Raw genomic sequence first — 15,247 nt, 5'->3', positions numbered from 1 at the left:
ATCCAGATCGTTCCAGATGCAGATGTGAGATGCAACGAGACTCGAGTGAGGACTCAGCGTGCGACGTCCCTACAAGCGGAGCACTCGCTTGGTCGCAGCGCCTGGGTGCCGACGGATGGTGGCGAAGGTGCCAGCGGATGTCGTCTCCGAGCTAAGTGGGTTCGTTGGTGGTCGCTAAAGGTGTGGTGGTGGTATCTCCAGCTGCCAGCTTATTCTGGCGCAGTCGCCACGTGAATTCGTCCTTCTCTGCCGCCCAGGATGTTATGCGACGCATGATTTTTGAACTGATGAATAGTGAGCCGGGTGGCGGCAGTCATCGAGATTCAGGTCCACGATCATAATGGCTTCGGACCTAAGTCCGAAGACGGTGGGTCTCGCCATACAAAAGACTATCCTATACGGGCTCCTCCATCTTCGGGCATGCTTGCGATGTCGAGCTGAGCTAGTATAGAAAGTCCAGAGGAAAGGTGATGTTCATACAGCCTCATTACATGATACTACTGAGCTCGTATGTGACAGTGCACTTGCTACTGCCTTCGTGCGATGGATGGACGGTCTTTCGCAAACAAATGCATGCCACAAGAGAACATAGTAATCCCCGATCACTTTCGGCTATCCTGAACTAAAAACACACTGTTCTGCATCATTTTTTCGACATAGTACGTGCATATTTCGGGTCTTGTATCAATCGCCCGGCATAGCAATTAAATGCAGGACTGCTGGAGAAGGCGCTATGTCAATCTTACTGCAGAACATCATACTTTGGCAGATCAGTACGGCACCGTAGACAGGATAAACATCTGATCTCTGATCTCCGATCTCTGACTCCTTCAACAACCACACCTTTCTCATCAAAGCCACGATCACACGCGACAGCGCTAGCAGGAGAGAGGTACCCGTGCGCCGACAGCCAACCTACAATGCCTTGGTAGCTTTTACTCATACCAAGCACGAAGCCAGTGTTAAAAAGTGTTATAGCCATCACTGCACAATGACAGATCACGAACAACTAAAGATCCTTTCCAAGATCATACTCGTCTCGGACGCTGTTGTTACTGCGTACTTCAGCTCTTGTCGGACCTGAAAGATCTTCCAGACTGCATTGTATCCGGGATATTCCCGATTAGCGACTCTGGGTAGCGATTGATTGCACGTTCTGTGACATCAAGCACTTGCAATCCCAATATCGTGTTGGATATTAGAAGATTATGTGGCGACGAAGCTGTCCTTGAGGGAATCCGTCACGAGGCTGCACAATTTACCACCGTCTTTGTCCGAAAGATCATCCTCTTGATGGTGGCAAATTCCCGGCCTTCCCTTTGTATGGCCGTATATCGAGGCTGCAGTTTACAGATCTGGGACCGCATTTCGCAGTACTTGGTACCGATACTCACATGCTGGGAGGAGAATGGTCGGCCGAACCTCATGATGCAAGAGCCCCAATCGGAGCTCGCCATCAATCGCAAGTGGTGTAACGACTTCGTCTGATAGACTCTGTAAGATGCAGTCGAGGAGGCATCGACCCTGCGCAGTGAGACTGATACGTGTCTTTTGGTATAAAAGCAACATTACACATTAACGGGAGGACGAACCGCATCAAATACCAATGCCTTCACTGAATCTGCAGTACACGGTACCGAGCTGTATGGTACTATTACTAAGCACAAGCTGACATCGAGAGGCGCAACATCTTCGACCGCCAAAGTCATCATCGAAATATGTGAGATGATGTGATGCTGACTCCCGTTACTCCGATAACAGCAGAAGGTGTCAGTGCTCTTCACAATTTGATACAGAAAGACGCGCGATCCTGTGATGCGGCAGGCCAGCAGCGTCCTCAGAGACGTCTCAAGAAGCGAACCAACGCCACACAACTATCATCTGCGGAGCGGGCTCTCCTGCAGCAGCAGAATCAATTTCTTACCAACGTTTATAGTGAGGCAAAAGTTCGTCAATCTACCAAAACAACGTAGCGACACGAACCAGCAAACCACTCAGCCAATCAAATAATTAAGCATATCGAACAACGCTCGACTGTTTGCGTCCTGGCCACCCTATCCGAACGGCGCAAACCTGCAGTATTATCTAAAGTCACAAGACATCTTGCTGCTGGCCGTCGTTCATCGAAAGTCATTCATACTGGGGCGCCAATGAGTTCCACCATCTCCAGAGCCTGAAGCCGTGAGCGTGCCTACGTTCAGCACTCGCAATCCTCTTGAATCAAGTAGACTGCCGTGTCGTGACTCTCCACTTGCGCGTCGAGGCCACCTTCAACGCAACCTGCGCTCTCACCAGTCCAAGTGTCCATCATCTTGTATTGACCGTCAGCGTCAAGTCCAGGGATCTCGCTGAAGTCGGCACGCATCGTGCGGGTGGACTCAAGTGTATTCAGCATGGCGACTATCGTTCCGTTGGAAGAGGCCCCCGACCAGAACTCGGCCGGGTTCGTGCGGTTGTATGTCTGATCGGCGTTCACACCCCATTTGTAGGGTTCTGCTGGAGCACCGTAGATTGGATCCTGATTGAAAGCGAGCAAGTACATGTTAAGCAGAATGTCGAGGTTCTCCTGGCTGAGTTTATCCAAGTCGGTACCAATAATGAGCGGTGCCTTCATAAGAGCCCACATGGCGAAATGACTGCGCGTTTCAGTGAGGGTGAGATTGCCGTTGCCGACTTCAAGCATGTCAGGATCATTGTGGCCGGTGAAGTCCGTGTAGTTTGATATGAAGGTCTGCTCGTTGAGGATCGACATTACGCTGTCCCAATCGGCTAGGAACAGTCAGCGCAACAAGCCCAACACAACGCTTCGAGTAACTCACGGGTAATGTCGCCGGTAGTTCTCCACGAGTTGCCGGTCTCGTTGCCCCACGTCCTAAACAAGGTCAGCAGCGTTTCAGGCTCTTCCAAACAAGCGTTGAGCTGTGGTCTAGAGGCTTAGCACTCAGGACAACATGTTTTGCACTTCTCTCAGAAGAGTGAGCTCGGTGAGACAACTGACCAGACATTCGCCTGACCCCACTCACACAAGGAGTACAGGATGGTACGGTTCTGAGCAACAAGAGCGTCCCTCATGATACGGTAACGTTCTGCTGTATTCGAGGTGCTGTAATCATAGTTGTCGCCGGAAGCACTTGCGTCGGACCAATTGCCCGGCACATAGCAGTTGTCGTACTTGAGGTAATCAATCCCCCAGCCGGCAAATGTGGCAGCATCAATGGATTCATAACCAATGGATGCAGGATAGCCCGCGCAGGTCTTTGTACCAGCACTGGAGTAGATGCCGGTTTTAAGACCGAGGTTGTGGATCTCCGATGCGACTCCAATGATACCGTTAGGAAACTTGTTTGGGTCTGGGATGATCTGTTGCGTTGTTTCGTCGCGGCGGTCCTTGATACTCCAGCAATCGTCGATGTTCACATATTCGTAGCCTGCGTCCTTGAGGCCCAGTGAAACGATGAGATTAGCGGCACTGAGGAGTTTCGTTTCGTTGACATCACAGACTAAAATTTCTCAGCGCCGCGCAACTGAAAGCTTCAGCGGATTTGTCACGTACAGTATGCGTTCCAGCTGTTCCAACCCAGCGCAGGAAGCGTTCCCACACTATCAGGGCGGGCAAGACCCAGTGCACTTGGGAGAGCAGCAAGCAAAAGAAGAGTGGCAGACATGTCGTATGGAAAGCAAGCGGACGTCGCGCTTGCCTGCTTCTTGTGGATGGTGAGTGGAGGGGCTTTAGAGATAGCCAAAGCTTGGGCCTAGCGAGGAAAGGATGCAGTCTTAAGGGGCCCTAGCGTGGTCTAGTTGTGACATATGGCGGGGGGCCGAATGCTCCATGAGCATTTCACGAGAGTGATGATGCACATAGAACTGAGACGCTTCTTCAGGCACGGAGGTAACATCGCCGGGTATGGTGAGATGCCACAGATCTGCTACGGACTGGAGGGAAGTACGGATGGAACCCCCGTCAGACGCGCGGAGTCAATGTCAACTTGAGCACTGACAGATTCGCGCTCTTACTGGTAGATCTTCCTTCGGCAACTAGCAGGGGTTGCATCCGCAATCTCCTCCACTTGTAGTGGTTGGGGTGCGCCCGGCGAATGGCTTGGCGTCCCTCCACTCGGGCCCAGCAACGAGCCTCTACGTGTCGGCGTAACGCTACTGGCAGTAGCAGATCTCCCATATGCGGCATTGAAAGTGCCTTGTGGCTCGGCGGTTGGCATATACCGCACGCGCTGCGCCTCCAAGGACGTTCTGAGATGCGGCAGCCCGCCAATGAGTTCCGGTGCATATCTTCAGCATCCTGATATTTGCCACTCCTCGTTAACACGTCGCCTAGTTCGCTCATAGCTGACCGCGTTTTGCGGCTGTTCTGCCCCGACGCTTCTGTCGACAACTTCACTACTTCCTGAAGCGAGTGTTCCGCCTCGTCGTACGGCGGCAACTAGTCACAAACCTAGCCAGGCCGCTCGTGTTTGTCATCTTCTCCGTATTGGTCTCCTGTCCGTAGCGGAAAGCGTGTCCTGCCGTACCTCCCTAGCCAGTAGTTAGAATAAAGAGCACGATCGACTCAAGGGATAGTAGGCATCGTGACTACAGAAGCGGCTCTTTTTCTTCTATATCTAGTGAGCGAGACGGAACGACGGTGGCTGGTGGCCGCATGTGGTCATAATACATTAGAAACAGTCTTTCCGTTGTTCTATAGCAGAGTCTGTCCGGTCACGTGAATACGCCGTCCCAATGCTCCAATTCACAGTACTCCTTGAATGTTCGTGGCGCCCTAGCAAGGGTGCCTCGATTGCTGTGGAGGTAGGTGTCCTCCCATATACCGTCATGAAAACGGAACATTCCGAGCATGTCGTCAATGACGTGCTGAGGCATGCCTTCCTCCTTCATCCCCGCTGCCATCTGCTCGTCAGTGAGTTGGAGATATCGAATTCTTTTTCCAGTGGCTTCGGTCAAGATTTCCATTTGATCCTCAATGCTTACCCATTCGCCATAGGCACCAATAACGCGGCCATCACCACTGTTAAACTCTTCGGACTCAATGGCCTGTCGCACAAAGAGTCCAGCGTCGTGAAAGGTGTCAATCAATGGCATTCGGGCTGTTGGATTCCACGTGCTCGCGATCATGTAGGATCCGTCACCTGCGGGACGAGGTTTCGAAAATGTCGTGAAGTTGTTCATGTAACCGCCAACGTGGACATCAACCACGCGAATGCCTGCTGAGCGTGCATATTCGCTCACCTCAGCCTTTGAGTCAAAGTGTGACACCTTAGTGACTGTGCCTTTTGAAGCCTTGGTCACAGAGGGCTCAGAGGACCAGATGAAAAGTTCGACGCCAACGGTTTTGGCGGCATCAACCATTAGCTTTCCCTCGGCAATTTCGCGAGCTTTGTCCACGTGCTCCCAGTAATTGGTGACTGCCTTTGCTGACGATTAGGACTCTAGCGCTCACAGGAAGCAGGCAAGGGACGAATCGCTTACGAAAATGTACGTAGCACCCTGGAAGACTTTCTGTACTCGCTCCTCCTCGCCGACGCGAATGTCGCAAGACACCATCTCCACTCTCCTCTCGGCTAGCTTTTTGGCGCTAGTCTTGGAAATATCTCTTGTGAGGCCCCTCATACGGTATTGCTTGTCAGAGGCATCGAGGTTGTTGATGACACTACCGCCTTGTGTACCAGTTGCACCAACGACTACGATCAAGGGTGCGCTCAGGTCGTGTGATATCGTCATTGTCTTCAGGTATTGTCTGGTGAATAGTGGAGATACTGCCTGGATCTCTACTTGTATATATATTCATTGCGATGCCGTTCGAAACTATATCGGATCTCGGAATCGTATATATCCGGGACTGCCTCGTTTATGATTACCAAGAATGTAACGAAATTAGGCCTGTTCGGCCTTTCAAGCCTTCGAAATAAGCCCTAACAATAGTAAGCACTTGGGCCCGAGCCCCCGAGGCCCCATTTCTCGCAAAGCACATTGGTAATCCGACTAATTACTAAAGCTAGCTACAGTGAGGTCACAACTATTACCTACTTCATTTGAGATGAATGTGTAAAGAGCTAGTATAGCTGTGAACTGATTGTCTAGAGCTTGCAGACGTATAAGACCGCATACAAATCAATTCGGAGCGGGACTCACTAGCTTTGAGAAAGTATTAGGAGGCTCTAGAGCGACAATAGAACGGAAAGAAAGATATCGAAGTCAAGCTGACCCTTGACAGCGGTAGAGTATCAACCTACTACTGATCTACCCACGAGAGACAATCACTTGGTTGAGATTGTAACGACTATGAGTTGGGCCACAAGAGACTTCTAAGAAACGTACAGAGGACAATTGCAGTATGTGCTCTGTCAGAGGCAGAGGATGTTCGTAAGGTCCGCGATACCCTTTCGAGCAGTATTCGTGCCCTCACAATAGTCTCGAAATGCAAGAGGGCCAGGAGGCCGAGACCGCAAACGAGTTCTGGTCGATGCAGATTTGATCTACCCAGAGTCGTATCTTATGCGTTTTTGACGACAACGCGAATAGAGCTGTATAAAGGGAAGCTGTGACTGAAATCGGCATCCCGTCCACTACTATGCTACAGGTCTCTAAGTGATCGCCCCATACGTATGAAAGTGCTTGATAATTGGGACTGTGGTCTAATCTTGCACTAATCAAACGGCCTGAGATGTGGCTTCTCGATGGACAGCGCCGGCTTAACTCAAGAAGGCGAATGCTATTGGACCGCGACAACGACGTGTAATGATATGGCATATTTGTTGTGTTGACTTCTGTCTCATGATCGTAGGAGTGACTGGATGAGTCACTTAGCTATATAAGATGTTCTCCTTCTTGGAACACTGCCTTCATCTCTGTGACGCGTTTCCAAGACCGGAAACGTGCTCACTTCACTAGCTCAGGATGGCCACATAAGGAATCCCAATCATGATTGGCTCGAAGAATATGCCTAATCGCCACAAGCTCCATGTAACGACAATAGGGACCGGTTGATAAGATAAGGGTTGACCACGTACTACGCCCCCATCTGTTAGTAGCTTGGACCGGTGAATAATTCAGTGCTCTCCGCTGCCACCCCGCGTGCATAATGTGTCACACAAGTGGTGCGTCGACAGAGCCACCACGGCCCGACCCTATCCATCCTCCTATGCCGAGATTATGTACGCGGAGTGACACAACTTCGATCGTGTTCTTTTCTTTCTGCCATATGTATCATAAAGCAGTGCATGGTTAGGGAACTCTATTCTTATGCAAATGTGTAGTTGGTCGATATATAACGTCTGTTGGTGAATCACCGATACAGCCGGTTGCAATTTTCCTGTGATCAGGTAGAAATTTTGGGCTGTTGGTGGAGGTCATGTACCTGCAAGCCTCGCGGATGGATTCTTTCTGCATGCAAACCTGTACTGATGTGATGGCTGAGAGCTTACGGCACCATGTCTCGTAATTGGAGAATATTCTCACCGGTCCGCGGCACGCATGCACGTCCCAAGAGAATCACACCCTCTTGCGCAGTATCTTGCATCAAGTGAAGCATAAGACTGCTGGAGTCTGACGCGGCTATTGTATTATTACAACCATACCGATAAACCTTGATAGTACGACAGACGTCTAATCCTGCTATCAATCAGACCCCACATTGACCGCATGCACATCACTTTATTTCATGACACATAAGAAGCGCATCATGTGAATGTCTTTGAGAGCACTGGCAGTAGGTGCGTGTACCAGGAATAATGCAGCGAGGCGCAGCTCTCCCGAGGCGGTGATCGAGACGACTGCTCGATATGGTCGTGCGAGAAATGATAGAATTTGCCATATTGACAAACTCCCCGTGAAGCAGTATTGCGACAAAGTGGGTGGGAAGCAGAAATGTGTGCTTGCGACATAGTGGAAGTTTGTGCAGTGTTTTGTGGGGAGGATCGTTAATGTGCGGCCGGGCGGTCTCACCCGCGGTCACCCTTGTGTTTTGATGCCCGCTCTCCCATTCGTTTGATCAAGTTCTACAGCCGCTCTAGTTATTCCAACGATTACACATAAGATCTGACGGAAAACACACTTGCGTATCCTAAGCTGCCACGAATTTATCCTAGAAGTCGACATTCTCAATAGTCACAGCTCCCGCAGTACCCACACTCCGAGTCGCAGGCAGTGAAGTCCCTAGCTTCATCGTCTCTCTCATGTTCATAGTCGAAGCTTGACCTGTCTCGAGCCGAGTACCCAAGACCACGTCGTCTACTCCCGATGGCCAAAACGCTCATGATCTCGGACAGATCTACTTCACGCTCTCCCACGCCGCGATCCAGGCCCGACTCTGCCCTTGTGACCGCGACAGCCGGTGATGCCACAGAGTCTGGGCGAATTGTTAGCAGGACGCGTGACTGCTTCTCTACCGCGCTAGGCCTCCAATGTTGCCAGCTTCTTGGACCCTCAGCCATGTGCATCCCTTGTCCGTTGAAGCTTCTGCCCTGTGAGAGTCTGACCCTCGCGGAAGTCTCATCCTCGATCCTCCTCCACCATGCGTCACACAGCTTCGCTCGATAGAGCTCACGTAGGGCTGGCATGTGAAGCACGTCCTGGACGCAGTACGTCTTGATCTCTGCAGACAATGGACGCTCATCGAATACAGCGTAGCCACCACCGAGCTTGGGATCGAACAACCTCTTCCCCCTCTCTTTGCCATCCTTCCACTCACACTTGTCTTTGAAAGATAGGGTACTGTCCCGTTCGATACACTTGGCTAGACCATTGATATGTCGCTTCGAGAAACTGCGGGATGCAAGCTCCATCAGCTGCACGTCCTCGATCCCTTGAACGCGTACATTAAAAAGACCGAACAAGGCATCTGAGTCGTTCCGTATGTCGAAGAAGACCTTGACTATTTCGGGGGATTCGAGTATCTGCCGCAGCGTCCGCTTGTTAGAGCCCGCGGTATCGAATGCATCTTTGCCCAGCCCAGTCACGTCAACGAGGTGGACGGTGTGCTTCGGTTCGACGAGGATCGTGATCAGGGAGAGGGTACCGTTCCTGGAAAGATTATTGCCCTCCAGGTCAATGTAGAGGCTGGGCTCAGCACTTTTGCAGTCCGGCAGGTCGTCGATAAAGGTTTTGAGTGACAACGACGAATCGATCATCTGTGCCTCCATTCTTGCGTGAGGTTTAACAGAAACTGCTCTTGTGCGGTTTCCCATACTCCAATATATGGACGATATGGAGCTCTGACCACCACACCATAAGCGCTTATCGTTCGAGCGATGTGACACTGTCATGGTTCATCCATACTGCAATATATGATCACCATACGACATACAGCCGATCGTGTCACCCTTACTGCGTATCCTCGATCTCATCTGACTGGCAGCACCACGGTCGCTGTAGGCCGGAACCAATGGTTACACCTGAACGACGCTTTGTCCAAAGCTTTACAGCATCCCTCCATGCCGAATCATGCACATCGAGCTGCTCGACTTGCATGTCTTGCCAGCAGAGCCTGGTAGTTGTGGTGTGTTGACGGTGTTGGTCGAAGCTTGGCGCAGAGCGTCAGTCTGAGGCCTACCATGCAGCTTCTGGAGCCAATCACGTCACGGCCTCAACAACAGAGCTTTCAGCCTCCCACCTATAGTTGTTATCGCATCCGAAGCGTCCGCAGGTCTCGCTTTAAACGACATGATGTACTCCCTTGTCCGTGGTTTCTTTAAAGAACGAAAGTTGCCAGCACATTTATTATTGTCGACCAGACTCTCCAGTGCCCTACGTGATTGACAACAGCGACATACTCCACAAGCGATCTCATCCAGCCACACGTAAGTATGGCAGGCGGTGATGCATAGTGGTCTCACAGGTGCTTCTGCAGTGGATTAACGCAGCAATTACTGGACCCATTCTACCCACAGCCAACACGTGTGTGAGGATGCTATCGGAAGATCCTCGAGGTGGTGTGTCTGGACGCTTTCCGAGTGGACGGCTTCCATATGATCAGGTTGCAGTGCAGCACTCAGAGGACTCAATGAGGCATGACTGGGCAATCCCCTCACCGGTCCAGAATATATCGCACGTCCCTGGATTTCTGACAAGAGGTGTAGCTACCGACCAACCACACACGCTCGCGCTAATTCATCGCAAGGCAACTTAGTGTGAACTCTAAATATACACATTGCATTATGTTGTCTTGTCTGCAAGACTTTACCACAAAGGCGATATTCGGCATCAGCGTGCCTGAGAGCCACATCCCAGACTAGTACAATCCGCTACAAGACTAACATTGGCTCAGCGGAAGTCTAGCCTATATCATTGGAATGCCGGAACACCCATATCATGTGACAGACCTGTCAACGCTGCAGAACGGCAGGCCATGCACAGTGTTCATATTGCTGTGCGTGCTGTGATACAACACATGGCGGCCTGGCTCAGTGGTTGCAGGCGGAGCGGAGCTCATGTGTGTTGAGCCAGGACTACACAGGATTTGCTGATCACAGAGACTGATATGCCTACAACATGCGCGGTCAACCCTTTTACTGGTATGCAGAACTCCACATGCATGAAATCTGACCCGTTTGTCAGCTATCACTGGTCGCGGCGTTCTACCAATGAAACCAGATCTGTCCCAGCCCTCGACTTGCCCTACAGCCTGTTCCTCCTGCACCTATTGCAAGCCTGCAATTGGCACTGGCGACACTCGAAGATGTATTCACGAAGGAAGTCATGGCACTCCTCACATCGATGACCGCCTCTGACCCAGCGCCACTTATCGTGGTCACATTCGTGGTTCGTGCGAAGATGCTCGACAGCCTGTGCAATTCGCTCATCTCGGAATTTCATTGCGAGTCTCGTAGCTTCTGGATCAGTAGTTTGAACGGCCGGCAGTGACGACGGAACCGAAGGCGTGCGGGGAGCGGGCACAGGTAGGTCGTGATCTGACCAGTCCTCCTCCCATTCTGAATGATCTGTGAAATCCGATTCCCACTCTGAAGTCGCTCGACTAACCGCTTCATGTGCACGCCCTCGAAGTGTGGCTGGCCCTGCAGCAGTACTCTCGCTTGAAGCCGTCGAAAGGCAACGGAGGTTAGGCTGGTCGTGAGGAACACGTTCGGGCTGAAATAGACGTCGTCTCGGATTTGCGTTGTCACGATCGACGATCTGAGCCGCTCTATCGTACAAGCGCCGCTCTTCCCACTGGTCGCAGCGACAGGTCTTCCACCTCTCACCGCAGACGTAGCAGAAATGAGCACCACATCGGCAACTGCACCAAAAATTAGTACTTCAATCTTGGCTTTGACTCACAGGCAAATGTACCTCATATGGTTGCAGCCTGTATCAAGCTCCACGAACCGCTTACACTGGTAGCAGCGCTGCCACTGGTGCATGTTCGCTGTGTCGACAAGCTGTTGCAATGCAGAGTCGTCCGGACAGTCTCCGGTGTGTGAGAAGCCTTTACAAATTATGCAAGTCGTCTTCTTACATGCAGTGCAGGTGCCGACATCAGTATCATGGTCAACGTAAGCCTGGTCTATCCACTGGTTGCAACGAGGATCGTGGCAGTATGTTCTGTTCTTCGTGCTGAGTTCCGCATACTTGCTCTCAAAGCGCATGGCAAGGTCACTTGGTAACCAGAGGCGGACTTGCGCTAGAGGAATCTCCTTGCCGTCGCAACGTGGCGGAAAGAGTGATTCGTCTGTGATGGAAAGCTCGAAGAGTTGGCCAATGCAGGGTCTGCAGTACTCATGATCGCATGGCACACGCGCTACGTCGAAGAAGTCCATATCCTCTCCACAAGCAATGCAATGTCCTTTCTTCGGCTGCCGTTTCTTCTCCCGTGTCGCTGCCCATTGCGAAGATTCTACAATCGTGCCATCAGAATCGGAGTCGAAGGTCAGCGGAGGTGGCGTGGTACCAGACGGCGTAACGGGCTCCCGCATGTATATCGGAGCGAGCTTCGGAAGATACTCGTCGTTGACCCACTCATGGTGCTCCTCCTGATACCTTGGCTTGCTGATGGGATTGACCAGTGTCTCGTCTCCTTGGATGCTGCGAGCGAATTGACGATCCCGGAGTACCTGATCCTCCAGCTCATGCTCTCGCTGGATCAAGTGGCCGTCGAGCAAGACTGCAGTGGTCAAGCTCTGAGCCATCTTTCGATCACTCAGCATCGAGCCGATGTTTGTCAGCTCTTCTACATACATCTGAAAAGCTAGCTCTCCGTCGTTGACAGTATCTTCACGCTGCTTGCCCTTGGTCTTGGTTGCAAGCTCTTGGCTGTCCTGGAGCTGAATCTGGATGATGGTGCTGAGGGTGATAGGATCCATATCCGTGAAAGCACCTTCCCACAATGCCATGGTGGACCGATGGCGCTTGTGAGTGTGTCCTTCGAGCTGTTGGTGTGCAGTCGACACAGTAGCAGAAGAAGGGATTATAAGTAGATCTTGATGTCATAGCCAGGAACGAGGCAGGAATTTCTCTGCTTCGCTAGATCATTCAGATTTGTGAGGAGCTCTATGAGTATACTGAATCGCCAAAGTAGAATCCAGCGGTAACATGAGCAAATGAAGGAGTATCCACCGTGCCCCCACGGGCGGTGAACTGTGTCTCTCACTGGCCATGGAGGATCATAAACTTGATAGGCGCGAGCTGCACGATCATGCAGGGCTGGGAGCTGGGAAAGGGCAATCTCTGGTGGCGAGACAGCATTGCACAGGGACCATTCGAATGCTCCGTCCTCTTAAAGTCTTTGTTGTCTTCAATGTGAACCCAGAATGTCCCAGTCTATTTTAAATTTGTGTGACACCAGGAGAGAGCTGTAAAACCCTTCTCCTGTCACAGACTTCTGTTGAAACTCACCACCACACCACAGACTACAACTATATATTCTGGAAGATCACAGCACATGCAAGCTTTAGCTCCCGCGCTAAATTCACGTAGGCTCATTTAGCGTGGTTCCAAAATGGACGTTCGTATTTATCAACAGCGCGGCAAGCCTCCTCGTGGTGAGTTTCAGGCGATGAGAATATGCACCTGAGTAACAGGGCGAAGGTCATGCGATGCTGCCAAAGATGATATCCAAGTATGTACCGTTGAAGGCTACTGTCCGGTCTGTATAACGAAGTTTTAAGGCTACAACACAAAACCCTCGCTGCAGTGTCCATTCTTACACCCCTTCGCACAGCTCTCGGTAATGCGGTCTATCTTTATTCCGGACAAATGCCACTCCATTTTCTCAGCCTATACGCGACTCTTTCCGCATAAGAATGATCCAGCTTTGGTCGACTGATGAAGCGGCAGACCTGGCATCGTTGGTGGTATATCCTGGCGTTGTACTCGTCTCGAGCATAAAGGCGGATCGTAATGGCAATCTTCCTGCTTGACCAGCCATTCGAGGTGCATGCGCTGTTCCTGCACCGGAATTGGCCCATAACGTTCGTGTCGTATTCCTCAATGCAAGTTGCAGAACAATCGCTTTCGTGGAACTTGAAAGACAATCCATCGCCTTCGAGCTGGGCTTGTACCTCCGAATGAAGAGCAGGATACATCGACCAAGCTTTGAGGCTTCTCAGTGTTGGCATCGTGTTCGAAAGGTGGTCCAGATCACCTTGGACAATACATGTGCTTGGTAAAGATGGAAGAAAAGAGTGAAGCGCAGCTGTCACGCACTACCTACCTCCAGACCTTTAAATCTGTATCCTGGCATGACCAACCTTATTTGGCAACATGTCATCGAGTGAGCTATCAGCCGTACTCATACCCTTTGGTGATCAGACCAAACGAATCGCTAGCATGGGTCGCATTTGAGGTAGCGACGCGTGGTTTCCGTTGACGTTTAGTCGGAAAGCTGCCTCTGTCCACGACGGCGGCTTCGACTGAATCTCGGCAAACTTTACTTGGTGCGGAAATCTAATCGACTCATACGAAGTGGGTCTCCTTCAGTCTCTTCTCAAGGGGCTGTGGAGCGTCACACTTGCAAGGTCTGACTGCAGCATGTCTACTGTGGCTTCGAATCAGGGTCACAAGTCGCAATGGGCTGGTTGAGCATCATAGATTAGTGAAATGATAGGAAACGTCAGAAACTCCATTAGTTGTCGAAATAGGCACTGCCTGACTACGCTTGCATGAATGGTGCCCTTGCTAATGCGCGAGCTTGCGTAGCCCATATATCCTGCGCTAGTGATATAAAAACATGTCCGAACGCATTGAGTAAGTAGTGCACTTCCTCCTCTTTGGGCGTGCTCAGAGCAGTGTAGGCAGCTTCTGTACCAAAAGTTGCTACATTCCACAGTGTTTTCCAGGTTTCAACAGCTTGTCTTGCGTCTGTGAGATCAGGTCGCACGTCCGATGCGATTAGATAGAATGACGACCGCTTAGCGTGGAAGCTGACTGGCTTAAATAGCTTTAATGTAGCAAACTTGCTGAATTGGTAGATCAGATTCAATGTAGGCCACGCTTCGGCCTTGTGAAGCAGTATGACCATCGTGCCGCCAGGTTCAATATGCTGTAGACCCAATGCAAGCTGGCTCGACGTCAGCCTTGCAGCCTCCCGACGTTCTCGATACTTCGCGCGTTGATGCGTTCTCAGCACTTGGCCATCGCAGAAGATTAGATCAGAAGAAATAGGAGGCAGAACCTTCTGCAATTCGAATTTGCCTTTGTCTGGATGATCCTCAGGGATGTGATCCACGCCCATATCGACTGCGAGCATCGTGATGTCCAGGTATCGGATCTGGACTCCGAGTGACTCTGGCAACAGAACCTTATGTCCGCCCTCAGAAGTGGGAAGACTGAAAGCCAACGCCGAAGCCCCAGGATGCCGTTCTAATGCTACTGCAAGATAGCCTCCTGGCGCCATACACATATCGAGGATTCTCCGTGGGTTTCTGAATGACCAGTGCAATCCGAAGACACCTGTGTCACGATCCATTTCTCTTGCGATCTTCTTCATCATCTTGTAGAAAACCTCAGCCGTGCGTCCACTCGCATTGTCTGCAACCTGTCTTTGTTCCGCAAAGAAGCGGTCCCCAACTGGACTCTCCCAGCCCTGTCAACATGGTCAGCTATCTTACACAAGCCTTCTTATCTAGATTGTTGTTTGCCAACCCGAGTTCGAAGATCTTGTAGTTCCCGGAATATTGGACTTGCCGCCAACAAGAACGCTTGTATAGCCTTGTTCGGTGAGTATACCGCACATGCCTGCATCTCCGTTGCGGAACTCATAATGCTCGACTTTGTTGACTTGTCCGTATCGTGTGACATGATG

The 15,247-nt window shown here is 51.1% G+C and overlaps 5 protein-coding genes across 5 annotated transcripts; all 5 read right to left on the bottom strand.

Annotated features, from left to right (window-relative positions):
* Window positions 1-2,197: 2,197 nt before the first annotated feature.
* On the bottom strand, window positions 2,198-3,665 carry LTS14_010595 (uncharacterized protein; the record flags this gene model as incomplete). The annotated part of the gene is made up of 4 exons (XM_064843271.1): window positions 2,198-2,769; window positions 2,820-2,872; window positions 2,999-3,500; window positions 3,554-3,665. 4 exons carry the CDS (start codon window positions 3,663-3,665, stop codon window positions 2,198-2,200), a joined length of 1,239 nt encoding a protein of 412 aa, XP_064689168.1.
* Window positions 3,666-4,713: 1,048 nt separating this feature from the next.
* On the bottom strand, window positions 4,714-5,733 carry LTS14_010594 (uncharacterized protein; the record flags this gene model as incomplete). The annotated part of the gene is made up of 2 exons (XM_064843270.1): window positions 4,714-5,421; window positions 5,482-5,733. The coding sequence occupies 2 exons, from the start codon at window positions 5,731-5,733 to the stop codon at window positions 4,714-4,716; spliced, it is 960 nt and encodes a 319-aa protein (XP_064689167.1).
* Window positions 5,734-8,111: 2,378 nt separating this feature from the next.
* LTS14_010593 (uncharacterized protein) lies at window positions 8,112-9,152 on the bottom strand (the record flags this gene model as incomplete). The annotated part of the gene is made up of 1 exon (XM_064843269.1): window positions 8,112-9,152. One exon carries the CDS (start codon window positions 9,150-9,152, stop codon window positions 8,112-8,114), a length of 1,041 nt encoding a protein of 346 aa, XP_064689166.1.
* A 1,668-nt stretch (window positions 9,153-10,820) lies between these two features.
* Window positions 10,821-12,338, bottom strand: LTS14_010592 (uncharacterized protein; the record flags this gene model as incomplete). The annotated part of the gene is made up of 2 exons (XM_064843268.1): window positions 10,821-11,245; window positions 11,342-12,338. 2 exons carry the CDS (start codon window positions 12,336-12,338, stop codon window positions 10,821-10,823), a joined length of 1,422 nt encoding a protein of 473 aa, XP_064689165.1.
* Window positions 12,339-14,095: 1,757 nt separating this feature from the next.
* LTS14_010591 (uncharacterized protein) lies at window positions 14,096-15,243 on the bottom strand (the record flags this gene model as incomplete). The annotated part of the gene is made up of 2 exons (XM_064843267.1): window positions 14,096-15,028; window positions 15,088-15,243. 2 exons carry the CDS (start codon window positions 15,241-15,243, stop codon window positions 14,096-14,098), a joined length of 1,089 nt encoding a protein of 362 aa, XP_064689164.1.
* Between the last annotated feature and the right edge of the window lie 4 nt (window positions 15,244-15,247).

This window comes from Recurvomyces mirabilis (genome assembly GCF_035927965.1).
Source record: "Recurvomyces mirabilis strain CCFEE 5264 chromosome Unknown scaffold_45, whole genome shotgun sequence".
Taxonomy (NCBI): domain Eukaryota; kingdom Fungi; phylum Ascomycota; class Dothideomycetes; order Mycosphaerellales; family Teratosphaeriaceae; genus Recurvomyces; species Recurvomyces mirabilis.
Note: the sequence above shows the minus strand (reverse complement) of the source record. Positions and strands in the feature narration are given on the sequence as shown.